Source organism: Hirundo rustica, chromosome 20 (assembly GCF_015227805.2).
Source record: "Hirundo rustica isolate bHirRus1 chromosome 20, bHirRus1.pri.v3, whole genome shotgun sequence".
Lineage (NCBI taxonomy): Eukaryota > Metazoa > Chordata > Aves > Passeriformes > Hirundinidae > Hirundo > Hirundo rustica.
Genome location: NC_053469.1, coordinates 867,471 through 895,366, shown reverse-complemented (window position 1 = coordinate 895,366; position 27,896 = coordinate 867,471). Strand labels below are relative to the sequence as shown.

Here is a 27,896-nt window from a genome sequence, read left to right as displayed (position 1 = left end):
CAGAGCCTGCCCATAGTCGCAGTCTGTTGGCACCCGCTGAGGGTTCACCAAAACTTCGGTTCTTGTTCCACCCCGGGAGCTGCCTCCGCCTGGATCTCCTGCAGCTCAGCTGTCTGGGCACAGCCAGGCTCCAGGACCAGGGGCTTGGCAGAGGGCTCTGCTTGGGACATGGTGTCCAGCCATGCCAGGTCACCCCGGGGAGCAGAAGGCTCAGTGCCAGCGCCACAGCCCTCATGCTGTGCCCCCACCCGTTTGCTGCCCATGCTGGGACAGGCTTGGTGGGGGAACGTTGGTGCCACCAGGGCTCTGGTCAGTCTCCAGGAGCTGCAGGGAGGTGCAGGGACGTGGAGTGATGCGGGGACACAGGTGCCAAGGCTGACGACCCCGAGCAGCTGCGGGGAAGGGCTGGGCAGGGGCGGCGGGCGGTGGCGGTGGCCGGAGGGAAGGGAGGGGAGCCACGGGCCTTGGCGGTGCCGCCGCTGACTCACTCACCAGGGGAAACAGAAATCTTTCCCAGGCTTACACCACCAGCTCCGCAACACCCCGGCCTCGCCATGGCAGCCCCTGGGGTTGGCGGGGTGCACCTGCAGACACCCCTTCCCCGGCAGCACCCACGGCACGGCGGGTAGCAGGGGGCTCTCACGGTCGGGCTCTGCTCAGCCCGATGCGGGGGCTTTCTCCACCCCCCTAGGGGTGCACAACCAGGCTGGCTGGCAGCCAGGAGCCCCAGCACGCAGCAGCCCCCAGCCCCGGGAGCCCCATGGCCACCTTTGCCCCGGAGCCCCCAGGACGGGACGGCGGGAGCGGAGCCCTGCGGCGCAGCGCCTGCACCCAGACACTGCCCGTATTCATGGAGCAGCAGGACCAGGGCAGCGTGGGGGCAAATCCTCCCCCGGACCGGCCAACAAAACGGGCATTCAGGGCCGGGCGCGGGCGGCTGCCCCGGGCAGATCTGGGCTGTCGGCGAGGCCAGCGGGACGCGGTATTCTCCTGCCAGTCCTCACAGCGTGGGGCTTGTGGTCACCAGACGCACCAGACACGCTGCTCGCACGCAGCCACGCGGAGCCAGCTCTTCCAGCGTGCCTCTGCTGCGCCTGGCACTGCCGAGGGCACTGGGACGTGCCCGGGTGGCCGCTCCCGAGCTCCCTGCCCCGTAAAGCACTTGGCACGTCCCTCCACGTCCCACTGCCCACGCTGTGTCCCACTTGTGCAGAAACCAGGGGCAGCCCTGTGGTAGCGCTCAGGGCAGCAGCCAAGGACCATCCCGAAGGAGGAAGGTGACAGGAGCAATGCCAGGAGCGTTGGGAGACCTGGGGATTGTGCCCATCGCACAAACAGCGGCCAAGAGAGGTGGGTCCTAGGCTTTCCTCAGCAATATTTGGTTTCCAGTTGGAATCAAGCTTGAACGTCTTTTCCACCCCAAAAGACTCTGATTATACAACTCACATCTGCCTCTGCCCCCTCAGCAGCCCCTCCTCCCCCAGCCCCAGGCCCTGCCCCAGATGCAGGATCGGGTCCAGGAGTGGGTGCTGCCAGCTCCCACGGACACCATCCGCTCCGGGCCAGTCCTGCTGTGCCGGGCAGAAACATCTGGTCCTGTTGGATGCGTTCCAGGGCGCAGGGCCAAGGCTCCCTCCGCGGCAGCACCAGCCCTGGGCCGTGCCCTGCAGCCAGGCAGCAGCTGCTCCTCCGTCCTCATCCCCACCCGGGAAATTATTTATTTGTTCAGGAACGTCTTTTCCCAGGAAACCGCTCCAGTGCTGAGGGACATCTTCAGTTACAAGGAGCAAATAAACAGTTTGAGCCTCCGAGGTTCTGACGCTCTGCAAACACCGGTGCTAAACCCAGGGCCGGTGTCGGCAGCTGCGCAGGGTCAGCGCTGCAGCACGGCAGGGTCCCTGCAACCGACCCCAAAGCCAGGCAGCGCCGTGCCAGAGGGGGACAGGGGCCACACAGCCTGCAGGGACACAGGGGACATGCAGTGTGGTCCCCACAGAGGACCACTGGGGTGCTCTGGGAGTGTGTGGCCCTTAGCTGGGGGTTCCTGCCGCTGGCCTCCCTCTCTCTGGGGACTGGCAAGGCTGGAGAGGGTTCACTCAGCCCTGACAGCAGTGGATTCTGCCAGGGGTAGCATGGGCATCCTCGGGGGTTGGCTGGTAAAGGGGGAACCAGCACAGACCACCAGAGACCCCAGCCAGGACAGGCTCTGCCTTGCTCTCACAGCAGGAACAAGAGTGTTCTCCACTGGTGCCCCGAAGGAAGCTCATCACTTCACCTCCTCAATCAGTCTGTTGTTCCTGGTCACTTAAAGGGCTGCTTGTCTGCAGGACGTCTCCTGTAACAGGACAGGGCAGTTCTGATGGAAGGGCCAGACTGGTTGGTTTTGTCACACAGCTATGGGTGGATGGAGTAATTCAGCCCCAGGATTTAGTGCAGTGCCAGAAACATGCTCGCCTCAAATGGCTGCTGTGGGCTGTGAGCAAACTAAAGCCTGAGCTGCTCTCCAGGACTGCCTCCCACTTCAGCCTGGGGATGGCTCCTGGACGTTCAGTGCCTGCTTAGTTGGGGATTTTCCCCATTTTTGTGTTTCCCACCCCCTTGTTACTGACTGGCGTGCCAGTGATCTGTACTGATTGGATCCCTGAGACAGGAGATCCTCTCTCGGCAGTGCAGCTGCTCCTGTGGCTGGGGTGGAAGGTGACACCAGGAGCACACCCTGCCACTGTCACCAGCCTCTGCAGTGCAGAGTTCATGCCGTGTTTGCTTTGCTGTGTTCTCAGGAATGCTGGCAGAGCCGTCAGGCTCCCCTCAGCCACGCTGCTGGAGCAGCAGAGGGCACAAACCTCAGAAGAGAGCCCCAAATGCAGCCAGGCACGATCTGGCAGCAGCCACCTGCCCCAGCCTGCCCCTTCCCCTGCACAGGGGATCAGCCCCTCTCCTGTCTCCTGGCACCAGGCTCCTGGGACGGGAGCGTGCGCATCTGGGATCCTCACAGGGGGTGCTCCTGCTGCTGGGGAGCTGTGTGCGCTGGGCAAGGAGCTCACGCTCCCCCTGGAGCAGCTCTGCCGGCCTCAGGACACTGAGACGTGGAGACACAGCCCTCGGTGAGGCTGCCTGCCTTCCTGGGAACACGGGCGTGAGCCAAGGAGCCGGTTCCCACACGCAGCTCGCCGTCCCTCGGCACGCTCTGGCAGCCTGGCCCAGAGCTGTGCCAGCCCGGCTCCTCTCGCTGCCAGACACGTCCCATCCAGCCCGGGCTCCAAACAAAGCCACGGCACAGCCCGGGTGACATCACGGCGCAGCCACCCCTCGCAATGCCACCATGTAGGGGAAATTCCCTGCTCCGCACGGGATTAGGCCTCTCTGGGTAAAACTAGCTCGAGGCTTAAAAATCCTTAATTGAGGGAGCGGAATTAATATCTTTTTCCTAAACAGAATCTGGATCCAATCTAGGAACTCCCTAATGGATAGGGATTTTTTATGTTCGAATGCATTGGCCGCACTAACACAAACCATGAGTGCCGCAGCCCTCACGCTCCAGCAGCACTGTGGAACTCTTCCTCACAATCAGGACCAAAAAAGGCTTTTGGAGTTTCAGCTTCATCTGAGTCCCAAAGAACTCCATGGGGGACAAACCATTTAACCCGTGTTGTGCTTTGCAAGTAGAAGGAAGCGTGGACTTGTGAAGCCGTGGATGCCCTGGGAGTTCAGCGGTGCCACCCTTGGGGCTCAGACCTTTTCCTCATCCTGAGCTCACGTGCCCTCAGCAGCCCCCACACCTACAGAGAGAACACCTGGTCTGAAACTCACCCCTCCCAGGGGGCTCTCGGGAGCTGTGAGCTGCCCAGGGACCTGAACCAAGTGCTGAAAAGTTTCTGTGAAGTCCCGTAAAATCCCTCAGCTAATTAATTTATTTCTATTAACGGCTAAACACTGGGACAAGATAAAACTTTAAACTGTGCTAAATAACGGTAAGTATCAACTGACTACTGACATTTGTGAAAAGTTTCCATTTTACATCCATCTCAGGTTAAGTGCCTCTTCCATGCTTGGCTGAACCAGCCTCACAGATCGGCACCCATCCACTGCCTGTTCCTCAGAGGAAAATAAACGGCCAGGTCTGTATTTTCATTAGCAGTCACAGCTCAAACACCTTTTGTGAATCCTCCCATTTCCCTCCATTAGGCTGATGACTCCTTTATGGCCTCTTTACCCACCCCTAGCAAAGAAACCACCAGTGACACTTCCAAACCAAACTCCATTTAATGAGCCATCCCCAGTGCCCAGCCCGGAGCTGCAGCTTGCTCAGGGCTATGCCTTGATGGCGAATTTCCGGGCCGGGTACAAACGTTCCTTTCGCTGCTGCTTCTTGGTCTTCAGGTTCATCTCGTGCTTGTTGAGCCTGCGCCGCATGGCCCGAGTCTTCTTGGGCCGCAGGTCCAGGGGTTTGTACTTCTTGCCCTGTTTGCAAAGACACACAGCAGCTGAGTACAGACTCTGCTCCGAGCAGAGCTCCTGCCACAGCACCGGCATTGATGCCCAAGCCTCTTCTCCCTGGGACCATCATTACAGCCTGGAAGTTTAGGAGACTCCTCTCCACAGGGAAACACGAGTGGATTGCAGCTTTTGCAGCAGCTCTGACTCAGGTCTAAGTAATGCCTAATCTTACAAGCCCCAGTTATCCAGCACCTCTTGAAAATATATTTTTTCCCCACCCTATGTAATCTACTTCAAACTCCAGGAAGAGATATCTAAAAATTAAAGAAGCTTAAAGCATTAAAGAATTTTTAGGTCACCTGCAAGATGATTAAATTTAAAATAAAACAGTATCTGCATTTCTGCCAACTACATCTCCCAGCAAGTTCACCGCACCCCACAGAAGGGATGCTGCCAGAAGACTCTCCTGCAAAAGCAGGCTCACACCAAGCTTGCAGAATTCTCACACTAATATTTAAAAAGCAACCATAACTAGAGAACTTTAAACTGAACGTAAATGATAGCTTTTCATTGAGTTTTAAGCTTTTGAGTAGCAATCCTTCCCACAACCTCTGTAATTGTGAGCAGCAAGTGTAAAAGCCACTTACAGAAGACGTTTGTCCTTACCTTGTAGAACTTCCTCAAGTTCTCCTTTTGGGTCTGGTTGATGACAGTCAACACTCTGGCAATGGATTTGCGCACGACACGGCTGCAGGTGGGAAAGAGAGGGATGTGATCTCAGCAGAGCCCGCAGGAGCAGCTCCACGGATCCAACCCCGGGTACAGAACCTGTGTGTGCACCCGACCCCTCGCACCGTACTGAGATGTGTTCTATGCCGGTTTTATGGTTCTTTTTTCAGCCCACAGCCACCGCAGCCTGCGAGAGCAGCCCTCAGACACGGCGCACCCGGGCACTCGGCGGCCCCTGCCCAGCTGCCCTCGCCCCCGGCCCCACTCACATCTTGGACAGCTTGGAGGCGGCCCCGCCGGTCACTTTGGCCACGCGCAGCTGCGACAGCTCCACCTTCAGATCGTCCAGCTGCTTCAGCAGCTCCTCCTTCTTCTTCCCGCGCAAGTCTCGGGCCTTGATCTTGGCCTGCGGGCGGCGGAGAGGCCGTCAGTACCCCCGCCCGAGCCCCGGGCCCGCATCCCGCCCACCCTCAGCCCCCGCAGCGCCAGAATGCGGGCCCGGGGCCCGGTGGGATGTGGGCGGACAGCCGGGATTCCCGGTCCCGGTAGGATTCCCGGGGTGCCGGTCCCGGATGCCGGCTGATGCCGGGTGCCATTCCCGGGGGATGCCGGCTGCCGTTCCCGAGGGGATGCCGGCGGATCCCGGGTTGCCGGTCCCGGGGAATGCCGGCTGATGCCCGGTGCCGATCGCGGGGGATGCCGGCGGATCGCGGGTGCCGTTCCCGCGGGATGCCGGCGGATTCCCGAGGCGCGGCCCGGCTCTCTCGCTCACCATGGCGGGCGGCGCGCGGCGGAAGGACGGAAGCGGCGCAGGGACGGGGCGGTGCCGCGGCCGGACCGTACCAAGGCGCGCTGGGCGGGGGAGGAGCCTGCGCGCCGCGCGCCCCCCGCGGGATGCACTGTGGTCCCGGCCGGGGGGATGACAGGGAGGGCGGGAGGCACGGCGGGCCCCGGGCTCTGGGGCTGCAGCCCCGCGGGAGCCGCTCGGTGCTGCGGCTGCTGCCCCCGCCTCCGCCCTCTCTCGGCCGCCGGAGGCCGGTCAGAGCGCTGTCGGCGTGCTCGCGCTGGCCGAGGTGCGGTACTCTTACACAGGCAGTGATGGGGACGTGATGGCGGGCGGGGCGGGAGGGGCCGCCGCGGCCCCGCGGGGCAGGGGCAGGGCCGTGCGCGCAGGCGGCCGCGCGGGACGGACGGACGGACAGGCAGACAGACGGGGCAGTCTCGCTCCCCGCGGTGCCGCCGCCGTATCCAAGCAGCCGCCGCGCCTCACCGGCAGCGGGTAGGCGGAGCCTCTCGATTGATGGCCGGAGCAGCCAATCAGAACACTCTCTCGCCGTCAGCCTGGGCGCTCGGCCAATAAGAGCGCACGGGGGCGGGGCTGGCCGGCGCGGACCGGCGCGAGGCGGCAGCCGCGCTCCCCGAACCTCGGCGGCGCTGCGGCCGCGCCCGGACCGGGACCGTGGTCGGGACCGGCGGGTGCGGACGGTGACCGGGGCCGTCCGGCAGCGCCTGTCCCGCTCCGGTCCGGCCTCCAGGTGCGGGGGGCGGAGCGGCGGCGCGGGCGAACGCGGGCGGGGCGGTGGCGGGGGCGGGCGGGAGCGGCGGCGGCTGCGGGCGCCTCGGGGCAGGCCCGGTGGCGGCGCGCCCCTCACCGCGGTGTGGCCCCCTCAGAGCTCCGGGCCTGGCGGAAGAGCCCCGCCGCGTGTGGGAGCCGAGGTAAGGCGGAAGGTGCGGGCGGGGGCCGCGCGGAGCATCCCCCGGCGGCGCGGCGGTGCCCGGTGTGGCGGTGAGGGGCGGCGGGGGCGGGAGCTGCCGAGGCCCGGCGGAGGCACGGGGCCGTGCTCGCCGCTGTCTTTGCCGCTAAGGGAGAGGAGGAACGCGATGTGACACGTCTAACGCTTAGGCCTGTGTTGGCAGCGTAGCCGAAATAATTACCCAAACGACCCCCTCTTTATTAACTTCTCCGTCCCTCGCGCTCCCTCCCCGCTCGCGGCGGGCGAGGCTGTGGGTGTTGAGCACGCCGGTGACAGGTAGCGGCATTCGGCATCGGCGAACGAGCCCGTTGGGACGGAATGTGGCAGGATTTTACGGGAGCAGTCTGTGCAGTGCTGGATATCCAAGCTGCCGGTTTGATGGAATCATCATGCGTTTGTTCCGATTTTAAACTTCTATCGCCGCAGTTCCCTTGTCTCTGGTTTTTTGTGGGTTTTTTTTTTTGGTTTTTTTTTTCGTACAGAGAGGTGTCTTGGACAATAGGGGACATGAGATGCCCTTAGGAACAGAAGCTGGATGGTTGTTGTGTTGTGTCATCCCCTCAAATTTCTTGCCCTATAAAAATGTCCATAACCTGTTTAAACATTCAAGATCAAGACAGCAGGTTTTCAGCTCTAGATTTAATCTCCCACCACAGAACAGGACCTGTTTTCATCAATGTCTGTGTTGCACATTTGTCACTTAATAACCAGACTTCAAGCTTCTGTGCTTCAGCTGTGTCCAGCCAAGCACTTCTAGTCCTCCAACCTGCAAAATGGACCCCTTAATATAAAAAACCCTTAGATTTTGCACAAGCTATCAAAATGCAACCTGTGATTCATGGCACCTTGTCCTAACTAATGCAAAGCAGCACTGTGGGACCATATGAAGACTAAAATGTGAGTGAGTCTCGCGGCATGTGTGTGCTCCCCACCGCTCCTGCGGGCAGCGGGACTGCTGTGGTTGTAGCAGTCTTTGCCAATCGTAGAAAATCACCCCAAATGCTGTGGGATTTGCAGGTGTAGTTCCTGCCCAGGGTCTCCTCACCCCGTCTGAACCCGTGTTGTGGTGGTTGTGCTGTCCCTGGCATGGCAGACGAGCCTGGTGCCCTGCTGGGGATTGTGTGTGTAGAAAAAAGAGGCTTCATTTTCAGATCAGATTAATACGGTCTCATTCAAGATGTTTGGATAAATTGGACCACGATTTATGTTAAATGAAAGAGTGAGTCACTTCACTAGGAACAGGGAGAATTATTCTCCAGTCATTCTGGGCTGCCAGAGCAATACAGACAGTCACGAATGTGATGGCCAGGTCCTTTACTGCAGGAAATAGAAAAACCATTCACAGAAACTATATGGAGAGAGGGAATATTTTGTTGTGCTGTGAAGGAGAATGTGATCCTTGTTTTGTCGAAACATTGAAATGTAGCTACAATACTGTATCAAGATTCAGTTGGCAATCCGTGTCCCTTACAAACAAGGGAATATTTTATCATGACAATGTCTAGTTGGGCTTTTCTCTATGTGTAAGAATGATACCACGTTCGGTGCTCACTGTGCTCTTTTGAGAAAGTCAATCTACAAGTGATAAAGATGCTGAAAGTGCATTCCAGCGGGAGAAACATGAAGCTCATTGTTAATAATTTCTGTGTCCCTGTTTTATTTTGTGGAGGGAAATAATAAAAATGGAGTGTAGCGATTCAAAGCATCGAGAAGCTTCTAACCCTCGTCAGCTCTGCCCTGGAATCAGAGGATGGTGTCTGTGGCCTTGCACGGAGGGCACAGATTTGGGGAGCTGGGGGCTGCAGCTCTCCCGTGGCTGCTGCTCCTGTCACATGATGCTCTGCACAGTCCCCTGCTCGCACTGCAGCTGCCTCGCTGCCGTGTGCCGCTCACATCTCCCCTCTTCTTGCATCACTTTTATTCTGGTTTAGCTCTGTTGGCGTTAAATGGAGTTGTTGATGATCTGCTGCGGCACAGATGGATAATGGGAATTCATTGGATTATCTGGACGCGTTACTTTGTTGGCTTATCTTTTATTCTGCTTGGTGTGCTTTGGGTGAGGAAGGAAGATCTCTGGTGTGAAAGTCTGTTTTGAGGTGGTGTTACTGCCTAAAGAGCTAAAGGGGAACTGATATTAAACAGGCACCCCCAACACCCACCACTAGCCCCCTAAAACACAGTACAACTATTGGATTCTGGCCACAAAAACCTGGATGCTGATGTGTTTTTACACAGAATTTTACCCAGTTCTCATTTTTTCATAAAAATGAGTGCTTTAGTCGGAGCAATCTTGGGAAAAGGAAAACCATGACCGGTATATGCAGATTTTATAATAATTTTGTTTGGTGTTCTTGCATAAGAACATTCTGCAGGCTTGACTTTTTTAGCTAAGGTGCATTGGTGAAGCACAAAAGCTCTGTTCAAGATGTGTAGTTTTTAAACAGGCTGGAAACAGAGTTATGGTATGGAGCATGTGTTGCAGCGGGAGGAGACAGTTCAAAGGAGTGGACCAAGTTGTGGGAGCTGCACTGAGGGTCAAATGGAGGTCTGGTTCTGTAAAGTATGTAAGGAAGTTGCCAACACAAATATTACCTTGCAGCTTACATGTGCTGAGAGAACGCAGCACAGCCCTGCAGCAGGGATGGAGCATCAATCTGGTTCCCTTAGGATGTCAGTCAGGAAAGGAAGTGTGTGAGGCCAGAAAGCCTGGATGGAACTGCAGGTCTAGAGGACTTGTTGTTTGAAGTATTTTTAATTATTGCTATTAATATAACGGAACACAGACTAGAAGCTGAGTTTTTAAAATATAATTAAAGCAGAAGCCAGCAGAGGGATTTCTCTGCTGAGAGGAAGAGGCACGGCTCAGGAGCAGTACCTGCTCAGGAAGGTGAGTTCCCTGGGTGATGCTCTCCATGCAATTCCCAAGTGTGCTGGCAGCTCCCACCAAACACTGGTTTGGAGGGAAGAAGTGAACCGAAGGGATCAGAAAGCTTTCCCAAGCTTATCCCTTATCCCTTTTGCGTTCCCTTTTGTCGGAATACAGTTCCAGTTGGAAGGCAGCCATTGGCACCTTGGCTGAGGATGGGAACAGGCCGCAGAGTGTGACGATAGCTGCCCTCCAGATAGGGTGCTGGCCTCAGCTGCCATTTGGGCCAGCCAGTAAATCATTTGGCTCGCTGGAAGGAAGCCTCTCCATCCCATTGCTGTACAATGCAGCTTCATGTTAGCTGTGCCATTTCTAATTAGTGAGTGTACTTAAAAGAGTTAAAACATCAGTTGTTGTCAGAGGAAAGAAAGAAAGATTTTTCTTGTAACTGGGATGCTTTTCAGGAACTTGGCTGCTGGGAAGGCGAGAGGCATGTGCTTTTCCGCCCTGCTTTAGGTGATGGCTTAGTTCAAGGGGGCCCAGATTTGGCTCAGTCAACAGTTGTGTTGGCGTCTTGCCATCAAATGTGCATAAAATGGAGCTGCCTGCAATTCCCTGCTCACTCTAACATGGAGGGGCAGCCGGAGGGACCCGAGGCCGCTGTGCCGTGCTGTGGGTTGGCTGTGAGGGTTACCCTGGGATGTGCAATCCCTGCAGCACGAGCTGTTGCATTGTGACTGGGTCATTGCTTTCGAGTCCCTGGGTTGTATTTTGGTGTCTTGTCATAACTGATGCATTTCAGCCCTTGTTGTGCCTGTACTCCCAAAATCTCTCCTTTTTCACAGTGGCTTATGTGCTTTTCCAGATGCAGGAGGTTCATCTCTCATTTGCAGGCTCTTCCTATGATTCTGTGGCTTATGTGCATTGCCACAAAATCGAGATAAAACACAACTGGCATTTTAGCTGCTCCAAGAACACTGTGTGTAAATAAACCACTAAATAGTTCAGCCTGTGAAATGTAAATACACACAGCTCACTGCCACAGCTGATGGTGTTTTTCTGTCTCCCTTCTACCCTCCCACCCCTGCCAAGAGTGGGCCAACTTGATGGTTTTTTTCTCTTGCTCTTTCATACAAAGCAAATGACTGCTAAGTACCATGTAGGTGGTATGCAGGCACCACGACAGATTCATGATTTGAATTTGGATGAAAAGAAACACTTGTGTCCTCTTCCACATTGCTTCTGCGCCATCTTCTGAAGATTCCTGGACTCTGATGACCCAGAAATTCTTCTCTGGTCTGACTTTGAGCTTGAGCCTATTTTTAATAGCAAACCAGTGAAGTCAGTAGAAGAGCAGAGGCCCAGCTGTGATGACATTTTTAGCCCGTGCCCTTTGTTCATCCTATACACAAAAGGTCATGAACTGCAGTGAAAGAGGGATCACAGAGGGCGCAGTACGGACAAAGGTGGAACAAATTGTCAGTGGCACAAACATAAAGAAGAGAAGTGAAAGTTTTGTGTTCTGGAGGCGATTGAAGGCCATGTGCATCCCATGGTGAGATCATGTCTCTTGTGTTCAAAGCGAGTCCGCCCAGGGTGAATTCAGAGGAGTCTGCTGCTGAGGTGTGGCTTCCATGATCTCAGTGTAGGAGGCAGGAAGGGACTACACGGTTTCCATGGCATGATGTTAATGAGCACCTCCGCATTTTTCTGAGAGAAAAGATGCCAAAACTGCAGTTCTGGATACAGACAGGTATGCTTCTAAGCAACAAAAGGATTTTTAAAGACGTCTGAAACATATGAAAAGCCTGATTCTACAGACAAAGCACTTACTTGAAGTTAAATTAATGGGATTGACACTGTATGTTGTATTTTCCAACTCATTTGACTCAGAATGGAGTTGAATTTGTGGTGTTGCCTATTTTCCTACAGGAAGTCATGCGACTGTCCCTGCCAAGATGTCACAGGTGATGCAGAGGTGGCAGCTCCCATTAACTCTGAGGTCTTATTGTGAGGCTGTTTGCAGATCTTCTCATCTTCTGGTGTGCTGAGGAAGGAATTGTGCACTCATGTGAGAGTAGTAAACTTTCAATTTGCAGTAATAAAATTTGTGCAACTTGTATAACCGTTCTTGTGTAACTGTGAGTGCGTGCTCTCTGCCACTTCCACTGGCCACAGCAGTGTGCAGCTGGGGAATGTGCGTGCGTGGGTTTATCTTGTTTTCTTATTTATTCCCTGCCCGCTCCTTTCCCTTTTTTAGGAATGCAATTGCACGATTGGGCTTCCTCTTTTTTCTTCTTCTCCAAGCAGCTTTTAAATCCCTTGTCTCATGTAACTGTTGCTGATCTAGGGAAAAAGGTCCTGAAGATTATCTAGTGAGTAATTTCCACAAAATTCAAAAGAAGTTGAAGTGGAGTGATGTGTTTAGTCCATCTGTTAAAGGGAAGGACAGACAGAAGACAGTTGTGTTGTAGGAAGCATCTGGCCAGCCCCTGAGAATGTGTGGAGCCCCAGGGCACTGGAAGCTTTTTCCCTGTGCTGGGGAGAGTTGGGTTTATTGGGATGTGAAGGGAAGGATCAATCCAGGTCGATGTGGCACCAGCCTCTATGTCCCTGTAGGAGCAACTGCTGGTCCTGACTGCTTGTCCTGCCCACAGGAGTGTGGGTCTGTTCATACACAGGCCCACTGGGATTCTGTGTTTTTAGTATTTTTCAAAATTTTTCGCCCTTGTAGTTAATTTCTCCTTAATGCCCTTTGAAGTAAACAAACATCCAGGTGGAGAGAACATGATTTGACCAGCATTAGCAGTTAAATACAACAGCTACTAGTTTCTCTTTCTTAAGTTGCTTGTCATTGTGGCATTCAGACAAAAGTGTCCCCAAAGCCCAGGCTGTGTCCTTTTCCTTGTGCAGTCCCTGTGCATGTCCACAGAGCAGTGAGCAGAGCTGGGACACAAACGCTCTGGTTGTTCTGGCCCTGGGCATTGCTGTCCCCCGGGACTGAGCCTTGCCAGGAGCTCAGGTGTGGGCTCAGCCTGCTCCCAGATGCCTCCTGCAGCATCCAACGAGCTGCTGGAAAAGGAGCTGGATATGTCTGGAAGAGCTGCAGCCACTGCAGTGCAGACGTGCCTTGAGGTGAACAGTGGTTGCGGTGAGGAATGTCTTATTGGTTCCAAATTTTACTAAAAACCTTGGAATAATATAGAAATTTCCCCCCTCTGCCTACGTTTTATAAAGAAAAATTGTTTGGTGTATAACTGCTCATTGCCATTCCCTCTGAATTCCTGACTCTAGCAGGCTTTGAGGTTTTCAGTGCCTGTCTGGGGGAATTGCTAATTATTTATTTCAGTGTTTCTTGGGCAGAACTGTGTGGTGTCTTGGGAACTTCAGGGCAGTGGCTCTTGATGGAGAGTTAGGTATTCCGGCAAGAGGAATGAATTTGGTTTCTGATGCATTTTGTGTTGTCTGAGGCTCTGTCAGGACTAGCACTCTGAGCAGATCACATGGAAACACGCAGATGGTTTTCCCAAAACGTGCGGTATAGCGTAGAAAGAAAACATGAGCCATGAGTGTGCCAGTCTGCAGAAGAAAAGGACAGGCAAATAGGGAGTCAAGGTAGGCATCCTGCTTGGTAAAGGTATGATCAGCTGGTTTTTGATAGAGTTTTGAGACGTGATGGTTCCAGACTTTGTGTATGAACCATCAGGAGCTTAGTTTTATCTGTGTTGTTAATTTGTAAATAAGAAATAGATACCAGCTGGGCGTCTGGCTTTGTGTTGCATCCCCTTTTGGCAGTGACGCTGTGGGAGAGGTGTCAGGATGAAAAGTAGAAAGAGAGCTGGTCTCTGACTCAAGGTTTGACAGCTTTAAAATCCTGATAGACTGGAATGTGTTTTCCACCATTGGTTTCTGTAGAGAGCTGTTCTAGGAATATCTTGGTTTGGGGAAGATCCTTTATCATCAAGATCCATGAACAAAGTGTGTTTGCTTTTGGTTTTTGGTTACCACTTGTGCCTCTAAGCGGGAAGTGGGAGGCATTTGAAAACCAGTCAAGATCCCATAACTGAGAAGAAGTGATGGCTTAAAAAAAGGCAGTTGGGTTGTACAAGTGCTCTGTCAGGAGGTCAAGGTGCCACGTTCAGCCAACTGCTGTGCAGCTTCAGCAAACTGCTTCTGGTTCTACCTGTCCTCACTGATATATATGAGCTTACAGACCCCTGACATGCTGCTGTCCACTGTGCCATCGGGTTACACCACGGCTGCACCTTCAGTGTGTGAGGTTTTATTTGCTCGTACACATTGGGTGGGAAGTTGTGACCCTCCCCTTCCAGCAGGCAGCTGAATGGCAGCTTACAGTGATCCTGGCTACGTAGCAAATCTAAGCGGATGTAATGCACTTATTGAACATATCCATGCTGGACTTGCGTTGTCAGCTTGATTTCCCTGACCCAGAGCATTCCCTCACGGCTCACAAAGCCTGCCTTGCCTTGCAGGCCTGCATCCCAGGGCAGGGCCGATGGGGACTGCATGCCATTAACTTCAGCACTCTTTTTCCCTTCCAGCTAAGCCTGGAAAACCTTAGCCAAAAGACAGCAAACCACGGGGAAGTGGAGACGTGTGTGATGTAAGTGACATCTGACTTGAAAAATACTGGCCAGCACCATGAAACCTCTATCCCTGCCCCATATCCCTCCTTCCACTGCCCTTCAGCTCCAGCTTTAGCTGCCATCCTCTGGGATGTCTGTGAAGCTCTGCTACCCTGGGTGCTGCAATGGGATGAATTTGTGAAATCCAATAATGTATTGCACTAAGCAAACCTGGAATTGTGTGTTCTGAGAACTTGTAGGGAAGGACCTGGCACACTAAGTGTGGGCTTGGCTAGCATGGGTTTTCTGCCTTGTATGGCCTGAGGAGTTGGCAAAATCTTTCAGAGGATAATAAGTTCTGCTGGAATCCACCATTTTCTGACTTTCTCTAACAGTCTTTTAAGCCAATGTTTCACTGTCTCCTTCTGCAGACTCTGGAGAGCATTTTTTAATGTGTTACTGAAGAAAAATTGTCATGCAAAACAGCCCAACAGTTTCTTTTGCATGAAAGAAAGCAAAAAGCATCAAACAGGGAACAAGAAATTAAGTAAGTGATATTCCTGGTATAGTTGGGCTGTCAAAACTGGGATAACTGTCTGTCTGCAGATGAGCACAGATCCACGTGATAACTTCTAGTATCAAAGGGAAGGAGAGGTCCCCGTTGTGGATGTGCTCCTGGTTGCTTTTTATTTATATTGTTCATTTGGAACTGAACAGTCCCTTAGGAAAGGGCGATGTCAGGAGCTGTATTCCTCCCTTTACTGTGCCCACTTGCTGTTCTAATAATAATTCTCCCTCCTGTCTGTACTGCTGCTGCATTACAACACAGTCCTTAGTGCAGGAGCACCTCCTCCTCTCCCGAGCTGCTCCTGATAGTAGCTCTTCCTTTGTACAGCACCAAATACCACCCGCTTCAGAGCATGATAAGCCAAAACCAGTGCATGAGATAACTAATTTTATTTTCCCTCTCTGTCAGCTGAAAAACCAGCTTCACATATTTTCCCTGCCTTCCGATACCTTTCACATTGGCAGGCTATGGATTTTTTTGTGTATCTGTTACTGATTGTATAAATGGCCTCTTCACAGTGGGTCTGGTGAGCTCCTTGCATGTGAGAACTACTTGGTTTTAAAAAACAACCCAAAGCCTAGTTGGTTTTGCTTGCCTAACCAGGGCTAACACAGATTATGTTGGCAGCAGTTGGGGTTGTTGGGTTGTATAACTTAAGGATAGTGTAAAATAAAATTCACTGCCATGAAATTGAAAGGCTGATATCTAGACTGTATGAAACATACTTGGCAACTTAAGCAAGCTCCTCAATTTTTGCAAATGCATCTGAAGCTGCTCTGGAGTGCCTGGACTACGACGGTGGAGCGCAGAACCTACGGGCTTGCTGCAGGATTTAGGTCACCCTTGCTGTGGAGCACACAGGACCTGGGGTATTGTCCTTCTTCCTGAAATTCCTGAATCACCTCCTGACTACTTCTGACATCTGTTTTTTAGGTCTCACTGTTCACTTCAATCTCATGTGTTGGAGCTTTAAGTACTTGGTGTTGTTTGTTCTGTATTGTGTAAATGTGAATGTTCGGAGGTTCCAGACACAGGCTGGTGCTTCACAGTCTTCACGTCCTTCTTGCCAGGCTCATGCCCAAACTTGTGACATCTGGGTGGTATGTTTTGGACTCTGGCACCCATATTGCAGTTAGCTGAAAATACAGAGACACTTTTTACCTTTTTCTGGAGCTCTTCAACGAGTGGTTTGTCCGATGCCCCTGTGGCCTTGCTCTGGTGCACTGTCACGGGGTATGTAAAAACAAGTCTATGTGGGCTGCATCTTGTGTATACTGAGAAATCATGAGACTGCTTGGTTGGCAGGATGGCCCTCCAACTTACCCCAAAAGCTGGGTTGAAACTGCATTTGTTAGGCATGAAGTATTTGTTCAGGGAGGCATTTCTGAAGCCTCTTCAGTTACTATGAAGGATTTTTTTCTGACAGTTGCTGCAAGATGCTTCTGGGTGCTTCCCGATGGCTGGAAAGAGTGAGCTTTGCCATTTCCTGGCTTGGACTGGGACATGTAGGTAGTTATTTGTGCAGATAGCATCCAAACAGAGCTGCTGCACAAATGGAAACTTGTTCCTTAACGGAAACACTTACCAGAACTAGAGAAGCTGCTGGAAGTAAAAACTCTACACGTGCCCAGTTAGAGGTGTGTTTATCTTGCACAAAAACCCTGAGCGTGGCAGAGCTGAAGACCTAGCAGCCATTTCCAGAGATGTTTGGTTGTTGCCTGTGCTGCAAAATCTGTAGCTCATTTTTGTATGCTCAAAAGGATAATTTGGTATCTGTGTATGTTTGAAATAAGATTTTTAAAAGCCAGTCTGCCTCTGTAAGCTTTCATATTCCCTTACTTATTCAATACTACAATTATCTATGTTATATCTTAGTTTTTTGTTCAGGTAATTATGGTACAAGATAACGTTTTACTCATATGAGGAATAGAAATGGATCTGCAGGTATTATTGTGGGCAGTGCAAGCCATGGAATTAAACAGTCGTGAGGATGCAGAGAGGAAGGATGGTAGGGTACTTTTTAGCATTCTGGCTAAATTTGCCTTGTTTTAGCAGTAGGAGCTATTGAGCTACAGTTTGCAGCAGTTACAGAAGAAAATGAAATGTAAAGAGAACTGAGGCCGGTCTCTAAATACAGCTGCAAGAGAAATACCTCTGCAGAAGGCAAATTTGGAGAGGATTTCTTTGTCCGAGTGTGAAACCCAAGTGCTGTTTGTGCTACAGTCCTTTTATTGTCAGTTTTGTGTTTGTGAAGACAGTCCTCCGAGTTATTTTATTTTGTGACTGTTGTACCACTGTTACTTTTAATTTTCCTCTGTTAACTAGTGCATTGTGCAATATTTAGTCCCATGCCTTGATTTTCAGCTGGTTTTTTTAATGAGTCTTGAGAAAAGTAACCTGTGGAGACCTGCATGCTCTGTGTTACATCCCCATGGAACTGAACATGCATCTCAACCTGGATGAGTTCATAGCAGCCCTTGATTTTTGAGTAATATGGCTATTTTTTTCTTCATAGGACTGAGCTTGCCCTAAAAGAAATCATGTCATCAGGGGGAGCTGAAGATGATATTCCTCAAGCAGAGAGAAAAACGGTGACAGACTTTTGCTACTTATTGGATAAATCTAAGCAACTCTTCAATGGCTTAAGGTTAGTGGGTTTTTGACAGTATTCCTTCAGAGAAGCCCTGGAACATACACTGAAGTGTGTGATGCTGAAGTGGGTTGTACGGTGAACATTTCAAACCCAAACCCAGTAAGTTTGTTCAGGAGAGAACAATGCACCTCTCTGTGGGTACTTTTGGACCATGTATATAAGAATGTTTGTAGGAGAAGAGGTTCCAGTTAATAGTAAATTAGAAGTTGGAAGTGCCATGCAATTGATGTGATTACTGCTGAGGCGGTGTGTTTGAAGGCCACAATTAAGGATTAGGTGTGACTGTGTGCAGTCCACAGTGTGCAAATCCAAACCATTACTGTCTCTGTGGAAAAAGAAAGAAATGAGGAGGATTGGTCTGGGTGCGAGAAAAGGAGAAGAGGGAATATCTTTGAGGAAGAAATTTAGGAGGCAATAAACAGAAACATCAAAACCGTACCCTGTAACGTGTCTGGTGAAACAAGTGCTTAATCTGAACTGTGGAAGAAGGTAAAATCTACCTTTTTCTACTAACCAGCTGCAACATCAGCTGGAAAGTCTGACTGGTTTGTCTGCAGGGGAATATACCTTTGGACAGTAATATGGATATAATGTTTGTCAATATATGCTGAGTTAAACAGCATGTATGCAAAGCTGCTTTATTTCTAAGCTTTGCTGTAAAGTCTCTTAAGTAACAGGGGTTTGAGCTCATATCTGGTTGGCAGTTCAGCCTCTTACTGGTCTCTGAGTAAGGCAGTATGTTTGGGCCCTTATAGCTTGCTGTTAGTCAAACACAGATGGTTAGCAAAGATGCTTTTAATTCCTCCGCCCCCCGCTATTGATAATCCTTTCATGTGCTTTAGAAGTTGATTACCAAATCCAAAACAAACATTTTGTGCTCCAAAATCTGAATGGCAAATGGGCAGTAGAGACAAGGGGTTCTTGGTGATTGCGTTTGACCCCCCATGAAAGCCTAAAGCAAAAGGACTGAGATCTTGAGACCAGGATTTCCGGGACTGTGTGTGACATAACACTGGCTTTCTGATAGATTTTGCTTGGAATCTTGGCCTGAAGAGTACAGATGAACACAGTTCATGTGTGGCTGCCTGCTGCTCCGGTTCAGATCAAAGAGGTGGCAGAGAACCTCCACAGCCATTCTGTCTCTCCTTTGGCCATGGAGGGAGGTAGTTCTTGTATCAGATTTCCAGATGAGAGATGGAGTTTCTCAGTATTTCCATGGTACTTTTCCAGGAAGAAACCTTTTGTCCAGCTAAATGAAAATGGAAAACACCTTTGGATGAAGTATGGCAAATCAAAATAGAGATGGGATTAAGCAGCCAATTCTGCTGTGTGAAAATAGGAACATTGCAGAATGGGAACCTGCCTCTGTCCTTACTGTAACCTGGCACAGTTAATTCTTACACTTGACCACCATTTCACCTCTAAGACCTGTGATTCCCATGGGCATAATGACAGGATAAAGCAACATTATAATTCTCAGGTATCTGCTCTGTTAGTGCTTGTTCTCTGGGGAGTTCACCTGGAAATGTCTTGGCAAACATCCCAATTCTTAGTCCAGTTGCTTGTTTTTCCCTCCAGCATAATAAATGCATTTGATTCATGCCTGACACCTTCTGTTTTGAAGATGATGACGGCCTTTTCTGCTGTTTTATGCTATTCTCTTGCCCCTACCATGTTTCATAGAAAAGAAGTGATGGGGGAGGGAGAGGAGAGCAATGATTTCTTTCCCAAAATCTCCTCTGGGCACTTCAGCTACAGGGAGCTGAGCCTATAGCTGTGTTGGCAGCTGCTTAGCTGTTGCTGCTGCCAAAAATTGCAAGGGCTCAGCCTGCCACGTCTTTGTTTCAGTAGCATTTCCTTCCTCTCTTCCCAATACAGATGCCAAATACAGCATTTGAGGAAAACATATGATGGTCTGCCAAGGTTGCTGCTCGAAAGTGTACTTTGTGCTCGTGCTCCCAGTAGCATCTCCTGTTGGCCATGCCTGCTAGGATAACCCAGGGGGTCTTTCTAGTGTCTCTACCCTGGGCTATAAGTTAGAATAAACCATTAATGAAGGATGTTGCAATGGCTCTCTTCTCCCCTTTCCCCACTCCCACTTGCTTTTTTCTTGAAAAAGGCTGGGAAGAGAGAGGCTGTAAGGAAACAGTTTGTCATGGTGCATTGTCACTGGTATTATTTTCTTCTAAATGTTAAAAAGTGCTTAAATGTGTTCAGTATCACAAAGAAGCCTGAAAGTTCAGGGAATTAAAAGACTTTCCACAGCTATATTTAGGGAAGTGATTGTCTCTTTGTACTGGGCACTGGTGAGACAACTTGTCCTGTTCTGGGCCCCTCATGGCAAGAGAGACACTGAGGGGCTGGAGCCTGTCCAGGGATGGGAGCAAAGCTGGGGAAAGGTTTGGAACACCAGGGGCAGCAGAGGGAGCTGGGGAGGCTCAGCATGGAGAAAAGGAGGCTCAGGGGGTACCTGCTGGCTCTGTGCCCACAGCACTTTCATTCCACTGCTGCTCAGGTTCTGGGAATAGGAGCCTGTAACTACTACAAGCCCATGAACATAAAAGGAAATTGCCTCTTTTTATCACCTGTCAAAACTGTGAATGTATTTAAAGCTTTGAATGTTAAACTTACAGTTATTGTAGCCTTCTTCTTTGAAGTGTACTGCTGAGTCTCTAGGACTTTCTCAACATCTTTAATGTCCCTGTGTGACAACTTCCGTGTGGCGCTGGCCAAGCACACCTCAGCACCTTTAATTGGGTTTCAGCCAGTATTATCTGGCAGCATGGCTGAAATGAACTCCTGACAGAGAATTAATTATGAGCGCATAAGTAGTGCTGGTCTTTGTGGAGACAAAGAGTACAAAATTGGATAAAATTCTGGACTGTCTGTGAAATTTATCCACCAGCCACACTAGTGCAAGCAAGAGAACCAGTCTTTTGTGCCCTGTGTGAGAAACCCATCCTTCTAGAACATCAGATTTTGCGTCTTCACATCCCATTTAGAATGTTTTAAAAGCCAAGAAATTGGAAATGGCTTCCACTTGTTGTTGCAGGCTGTTGGACTGTCCTAAATCAAATCTGCAGTCCCTCCTCTGCGTTTGGATTCAGTTGGTTGCCCCTTTATTCCTCCTGTGCCTCCGGCCGCCGGTTCTGAGCCAGCAGCCTGGGCTGGGCACACCCCACAGGAAAACCTGCTGCCTTTGTCTCTCCTCACTGCTCTGGTGTCCTTGGGTAGATTTGGAAGTGCCAAAAAGTCTTGTTATAACATAGGTTTTGAGCTCTCAGGTTGGGTGTATAATTGCTTCTGGGTCATGTATTCCCGGTCTCCTTGGTGGGAGGAGCTGTGTTAAAAGCCCGCTATGCAATCAGCCGAGGCTTTGGGATTCTTTTGGGCTGTTTCTCACCAAATAATGCATGTTCTATTAAAAAAACTGTTCCAAATGTCCTCTTTTGCTTATGCATCTGTTTTCTCATGGCAAAATTTCTTGGTACATGGGAGCGGCATGTGTGATGTTCGGCACAGAGCAGTAGAGGGATGGCAGGAAGGGCAGCTCTTGTCTGCGAGAAGCTGTAGTGAAACCACAGTAATGTATTGTCATAAATGAAGTTTTATTACAGCCATGTCAGAATAGTATCAAAAGAACAAGTGCTACTGTCTGTTTCCATGGAGATCCTTCCCGTTCCCTGGGGAGCCGAGGAATCCATGGTATTGTGCAGCTATGCCAGCTGCAATTAGGTGAGCACACTGCTTGAGGAATATCCGTGTGGACACCCAGCAGTGGCCAAACCCACGGACACCGTACTAACAGAGGCTTCCTAAAACACCCCTGTTTTTCAGATACTCAAAACTAATGCAGTGCAGTGGGTTGAGCTGGGCTTTATGTTTAGGTTATGTTAGAATGTTTAAGCTCTTGCAGAGGAAGGTGTGCAATGGGGAGGTGGCAGGTGAGGTTTAGAGAGTGTGTTAATTAGCTCAGTGATGAGGGATAGATGCATGAGCATCATCAGCCCATAATTACCTGCCCATAATTATTTCTTAGTTGGTGCAGATACTGGTGTTTGAGAGAAGGGTGTTTTCTTGGGTTAGGGTTCTTCAAGTCCGCTTGTTAATTCAATCATTCTACAATTTAGTGCCAGGGAACTTTGATTTGTATAATTAAAAAAAAAAAAAATCCATTTTAGTGTTGTTTTGTATTTATATTCCTATTTTTTTAATATACTTTAATGTTGAATCTCATGGATGTGCTAATTAAATTAAAGCTGCCTCTTGCTGTGTCGAAGTCCGTGCTGTATCTTGGGTGTGTGTTTGGACAGTGCCTTAGCTTCTTTTGTTTAGCTAAAATGTTTACATCTGTTACAACAAGAGGACGTGGTGAATTGTTCCTTGCAGAAAATGCTTTAAATTTGCATGTGTTTGTATCAAGCTGTATTTGAATGAAAATGTTGGTACCCTGAAGCACATTCCTGTTTACCCCTTGCTACACCAACATACATTGCAAGATTTTGAGCAGCCAGTTTCAAGTTTGAAGGGGTTTTTTTGTTTTTTAATTTGGTAAAATCCTGCCCACATTCCTTGGCATCTTCATGGAATATCAGCACCAAGTACTGGAATGCTTTTCCAGGCTGGTAAGAGCTGTAGTTGGTAAGGGATTCATTTTACTTGTAGAAGTTGAGCTAGGTCCCTTCAAGCTGTGTGGGAAGTACAGTTGGCTGATGAGCAGAGGAATATTAATTTCCTTTCCTACCTCGGGTGCTGTTAAAGCAATTACAGTGAGCAGAAACATGCCAGAATGCTGCTCTGAAATGGTGTGTTCTGCTCTGCTTCTCTGACTCCTTCAGAGGACATGGTAGGGTTTCCTAAAGGTGGGGCATCCCTTGGTCTCTGCTCTCCAGGCTTGGAAGTGGAATGTGCTGCTTTTCTGTCTGCTGAAGGTGGTACATAAACCAGCACAGAGATTTGAGAGAGCATTCCTTACAGAAATCAATCTTGTGTCAAAGAGGATTCTGTCTTGGAAAAGCTGTTCTGCTTCCACTTGCAGAGCCGTGCACCTCCTTTGAATGAGCTTTGGTGTTGCATTTGTTTCAAGATTCACGTCACTCACAGGAGATGGGAGGAGTGAAGGTTGAGAGCACAAACCTTTAAAGCCAAAATCCTTCGGAATATGTCATCATTGTGGGGTGGAAAAATACCACAGCTTGGAAATGGAGGGGAGGTGGGAGAGCAGAACTGAGCTGGGTTGATTGACTCACCTGGTAGCACCGGAGACTGACAGGAAAAAACCAGAAGTTCTCAGGTTGTGTCATGACACTAACTGTGAGCTAGAGGGTGACAAATGTGATGGTGTAACAGAACCCAGTAAATGTTAACTGTGAGTATCCATCTGCTGGCCTGACCTGGTGACATTGGGGCAGTGGTTTTGTTTGTGATGTCATAGGCTCTGTTTCTGAAACATGACCATATCTGTTTGAAAAAGAAAATTTCCTTAATGAGTAACAATAAACACTATCGGTCTAAATTAACTTATTTCCACTGGGTTATTCTGCTTGCTCTTGGGTAGGGTTTTTCTGTATTATGATATTTTAAGAGTCCAATTTGTCTTTCTGTGCATATAACTATAAAATTATTTTTCTTCTAGCAAGAATGTAAGCTGTTTTCAAACACCTGTTGCATGTAAGGACATGATCATTTTCTATTTGGAGAGATCCAGTAACAACAGGTTTTGAGAAACTCTGGCAATCATGGTTCTTGTAGTTCTGGCAGAATTCTGTAGTGTGTCAAGTGAATTCTGAGCAAAGCAGTTCTGACTTTGACACAGACATGCTCCTGTCGTGTTGGCCTGACTGGATTCTGCTTCCTAATTCTGTTTTTGTCACTGTCTCTTACAGGGATTTACCTCAGTATGGGCAGAAGCAGTGGCAATCCTATTTTGGGCGAACATTTGATGTTTACACCAAACTCTGGAAGTTCCAACAGCAGCACCGGTAAGAAAATGTTGTAGGCAGATGCATTGTGTGGGTTTAAGTGCAGCTTTATCCCCTGGAATGCCCAGGGCCCCAGCTGAGATTGAGATTTCACTCTGTTGTTCAAGCATGAAGAGAGGGAACAGCCACTTCCTGCAGTGCTCACAGGCTGTTGAATTAAAATGTTGCAGAGCGTTTGGTGTGACTTTTTTAACAAACCCTTTTGCTCTACCTGAGTGTGTGGTGCTTTAATTTCTTACTGAGGAGGTGATGGATTCTGCAGAGCGGAATCTGGAATGGTGTGAAGTCTCTTGCTGCAGCGTGGGCTCTGATCCTTCACACCTTCCTCTGGCTGCATAGTCTGAGTGTTCTCCTGGGAAGTTGTGACCTTTTGTTGTGTGCATTTTGTGCAACACACTTATGTCTGGTTCTGGCAAGTTTATGCAAGATAAATGGCCCTTATTGTGGGGTGGTGTGTGCTGTTGGCTCTGTGAGGGGCTGCTGCTGGCAATGCTGCACCAGTAATGAAAGCTGAATTTGGCCCTGCAATGGCTCTTTGTCTTGTCTGGTGGGATGTTCTGGGAAATTTGGGAATCCTTTTAACCTTTCTTTTCTCTCCTGCGACGTAGACAAGTATTGGACAATCGGTATGGGTTGAAGAGGTGGCAAATTGGGGAAATTGCTTCCAAGATTGGGCAGCTCTATTACCATTATTAGTAAGTAAGCACAGAAGAGGATTCAGTGGGCAATGCAGGGTTAGTGGCAGCTGCATGCCGAATGTCTGGATGTTCAGTCAGGAGGAATCAGTGACTGGGCTGTGTCACAATGCCTGTTTGAGTGAGGGCCCTGGGGACTGCATGGGGTGCTGCAGGGAAAGGCCCCTGTGAGCCTGGTGCCACACTGGTGATCACACTGCTGCTGCCCAAGGACTTTGCTCCTGCCTCCAAAGTGTCTTCCATGTGTGCTGCATTGGAAAGTTGTGCAAAAGTGTGATTTACAAGTCTGGAAGTTTAATGTTCCCTTAAACTGTTCAGTGACCCCACGGTGCAAGATGGGCAACTTTGATTGTTACTTGAAATGGGACCCAGGCTCTGACATCTGCCTTCCCAGAGTGAGAGTCTGGCTTTCACACGATGGCACTTGGACAGGGAGCTCTGCCATGGATGCACAGGATGGCTGAGGGGGCAGGAAGAGGGAGGGTTTGGCCTGGCTTTCCTCCGGGTCAGTGAGCTGATGCCCTTGTTCCCCCGCAGCCTGCGCACCTCTGAAACCAGCTATCTCAACGAGGCTTTCTCCTTCTACTCAGCAATTAGGCAGAGGTCGTACTACTCCCAAGTCAACAAAGAAGACAGGTATGTCTGAATGGAGGCCCTTGTTTTTTCAAGACTAGAAAGGTATGTGGAAGCAGCAAGGAGCTGCTGGAACTGTAGGAACATAACTAGGATGAAATCCATGTTGTTGAAGGAAGTTTCTTTTAATCCTTATGCTATGGTTGAAAAATTCAGGATAAATAAGAGCTTTGCTGTATGACTGGAAGAATATTCTGTTACCTGGTCCTGGATAGAAGGCTATTAGCCCCAAAGTTTTGTCATTTTAAATCCTGAGCGTTATCAGTGCTGGGAGCTGGAATGCTGTGGGTGGAAGATGGGTCAGCTGGGCTGAAGCAGAGGAATCTATTTGATTCTCATTAGGCCTTTCAGGGGAACAGGAGCTCATACTGCAGTACAGCAAGGTTTGAAGAGTCAGCCATATCATCTGACTCCCATGCCCCTGTCACGTAAGGAGGCTGTGGCTTTCTTAAATTGCTTTTTATGTCTCTGTACTCAATTTTAACTAAACCTCCCAAGCAGCCAGGTGGTTATTCATCACCACATGAGTCCAGTCAGAACTTTTAATCTGCAAGTGTTCAGCCCTGATCTGGTCTTAAACTCCTCCTCTCCCTTACCCCTGCTACCTGCCTCTGTTTTAATCTCAAATTTGGCTGTGGTGTTTTTGTTGTTGTGTCTAGGCCCGAATTAGTGGTTAAGAAGCTGCGTTACTATGCAAGGTTTATAGTGGTTTGTCTCCTGCTCAACAAGATGGATGTTGTAAAGGATCTTGTAAAGGTATGCTAAAATCAGGGTAAAGATGCCGAGGGGTAGGAGGTTGCTGATCCTTGCTTTTCTAGTCTGACATCCAACATAGGGAATACCTTCTGTGATTCAGACATTTAATAATGACACTTCAAGATCAAATGGTTTGGTAGCATTCTTTGAACAGCAAGTAAAAGTATTCCAAAAGCTGCAGCCCAGACAGGGAGGTGCCCTGGAGGTACAGCAAAGGAACAGCAAGCTGCTCCCCACAGCATATGCTTCCCAGCCCCTCTGACAACCTCGCTTCAAGCAGTTCCTGGGCTTGACAGCTTTGTGTAGGTTGCATTGCTGTCTGTGTCACAGCTCCCTTGAACTGCAGGCTTAGCTTAGCACAGCTAAACCAGCCACACCATCCCCTTTCTGAAGGTATTTAAAGTTACTTGCAAGCTGCAATTTGAGTCCTTGGTATCCATAGCTTATGGTAATAGCCAGTGACATAGCTGTGAGTGGGATAATTATACTTAACTCCAGATATTCTTTGCATTTGGACCTACGTACAAGACAATTTGCATTGCCAGAACCCAGTGTAACGTTGGCATTCTGTGTGCTGAAGGAGCGTGTTTTGTCTGGCATGTTAGTCAGGAGTGTGCTGCATATGTTCTCGAGGAATTTATTTATTTATTATTCTTAAAGGCCAGCACAGCTAACCAAATATAAGGTTACTGACTGCCTGTTAAAGTCTGGTTTTAGGACTGACTGTATCTGTCTCTGAACTGTTGATATCAGGAGCTGTCAGATGAAATTGAAGACTACACGCATCGTTTCAATACTGAAGATCAGGTGGAGTGGAACCTGGTTCTTCAGGAAGTGGCAGCATTTATTGAGGTGAGAATACCATCCCCTGTAGTTGTTTTGGAGTTTCCTGTCTTGTTGATGGAAGTGTTCCCATATCACCACATCTGTGAGGGAAGCAGGTGTGCCAGTGCAGGGACTGTATGCCTGTCCCATGAATCACTGACACGCGTTCACAGGAATATTTAAATATTGCCAGAATGGGTGGCAGCATTATCATTCACTTTCCTCCTTTGCTATTCACTTCTACAAAAGGAAAGCAAGCTAAAATAGGCAAACTAAAATTATTACGAATGTGGGAATATTTATTCTGCATGAATTTATAAGGTTGTTGATGACATCTGACTCCTCAGGTATAGCAAAGCTGAAACAGAGTCCATGCCACTGGAGGCAGTATGCTTTTCTCTTTGCTGTACCTTCATGTGCTTGTCCCATGTATTTTTTGCAGTCCCTAAGAACTTTGCTTTTTCAGGTGGAAGGGCTTTACCTTATACCCTTTATACAAATATATAAATAAATGTATGGCAAAGTAATTTTAAAAATCTGCCTCATTTGTGAAATGCTTGTTGTAAGTGCCAAGACTTGTGGACTTCTCTCTGACTGCAAATCTGTATGCTTTCCTGAATTCTTGATTTATTCTGGTTGCTTTTTTTAGGCAGACCCTGTCATGGTTTTAAATGATGACAACACCATTGTAATCACCTCTAACAGGCTTTCTGAGACGGGAGCTCCGTTGCTGGAGCAGGGGATGATAGTGGGACAGCTTGCTCTTGCAGATGCACTCATTATTGGGAACTGCAACAACCAGGTAAAGGAAATTCTGGGAACCTGGGTTTGCATCTTTGGAGTCCCCTATGACATCCCTTCTGATCATCCAACAGAGATTCCAGCAGAGGAGAACATTGAAATATTTTTATTGTGATGGTTGCAGTGGTAGCAAGAGGAAGGGGGTTCTCAGAAATAAGAGCTAAAAATGAAATGTTAGATATTAGACCTGTGGTACTCATCTCTTACTGTTTATATTCAATATGTCAATTAAGTAGATACAATTGAATTTCAAATACTGGATTATTTGTAACAACATTTAAGCATGGGAGACCTCTAAAATACATCTAGAAAAAGCTTGGCTTGGGTTTTCATATGACTCACTCCAGCTTATTGCAACTTCAGTGGCAAAAGGAAGAGGTTTTCAAAAGACATTCTAGGTCCTGTTTTTAGATGATAATGATAGTGAAGTTGTACAAATTTCATGACTTCTCTCTGAGCTCTTTTCAGGTAAGCAAGGGAGTTGTATTTAAACTACACTGCATCTGTCTTGGTCAGATTTTCTCTGGATTCATAGTGCATAACCATTTCAGTGCCTGGTTTGTACACATCCCAGAGAAGCCTGTAATTTGGAAGCAGCTGTGTGCAGTGACT

At 49.3% G+C, this 27,896-nt stretch overlaps 2 protein-coding genes across 8 annotated transcripts in view; one reads left to right on the top strand and one right to left on the bottom strand.

The window, feature by feature from the left end:
* Nucleotides 1–4,244: 4,244 nt before the first annotated feature.
* Nucleotides 4,245–5,992, bottom strand: RPL35 (ribosomal protein L35). Its single transcript, XM_040083352.1, has 4 exons — nucleotides 5,939–5,992; nucleotides 5,436–5,572; nucleotides 5,104–5,185; nucleotides 4,245–4,461 (listed from the first exon to the last, which is right to left on the bottom strand). Exons 1-4 carry the CDS (start codon nucleotides 5,939–5,941, stop codon nucleotides 4,312–4,314), a joined length of 372 nt encoding a protein of 123 aa, XP_039939286.1. The 5' UTR covers nucleotides 5,942–5,992; the 3' UTR covers nucleotides 4,245–4,311.
* A 198-nt stretch (nucleotides 5,993–6,190) lies between these two features.
* Nucleotides 6,191–27,896, top strand: part of SCAI (suppressor of cancer cell invasion) — a 32,616-nt gene continuing 10,910 nt past the window's right edge. Inside the window, exons 1-11 of one of the 7 annotated variants that reach the window (XM_040083132.2) lie at nucleotides 6,194–6,239; nucleotides 14,349–14,410; nucleotides 14,804–14,919; nucleotides 15,712–15,809; nucleotides 17,456–17,587; nucleotides 23,479–23,574; nucleotides 24,183–24,269; nucleotides 24,807–24,905; nucleotides 25,562–25,658; nucleotides 26,412–26,510; nucleotides 27,133–27,285. In XM_040083132.2, the coding sequence (XP_039939066.1) occupies nucleotides 17,481–17,587; nucleotides 23,479–23,574; nucleotides 24,183–24,269; nucleotides 24,807–24,905; nucleotides 25,562–25,658; nucleotides 26,412–26,510; nucleotides 27,133–27,285 (738 nt within the window). In that variant the 5' untranslated portion in view covers nucleotides 6,194–6,239; nucleotides 14,349–14,410; nucleotides 14,804–14,919; nucleotides 15,712–15,809; nucleotides 17,456–17,480. Of the gene's footprint in view, nucleotides 6,240–6,608; nucleotides 6,702–6,855; nucleotides 6,883–14,348; nucleotides 14,411–14,803; nucleotides 14,920–15,711; nucleotides 15,810–17,455; nucleotides 17,588–23,478; nucleotides 23,575–24,182; nucleotides 24,270–24,806; nucleotides 24,906–25,561; nucleotides 25,659–26,411; nucleotides 26,511–27,132; nucleotides 27,286–27,896 lie in introns of those variants that run through there. The other 6 variants (XM_040083131.2, XM_058423131.1, XM_040083133.2 and 3 more) reach the window with 6 other exon arrangements.

Coding starts and splice junctions, on each gene's coding strand:
- RPL35 (XM_040083352.1), bottom strand. Junction 5,186..5,435: donor GCCTCCAAGCTGTCCAAGAT/GTGAGTGGGGCC, acceptor TCCCACCTGCAG/CCGTGTCGTGCGCAAATCCA. Junction 4,462..5,103: donor ACTTGAGGAAGTTCTACAAG/GTAAGGACAAAC, acceptor CTTTGCAAACAG/GGCAAGAAGTACAAACCCCT.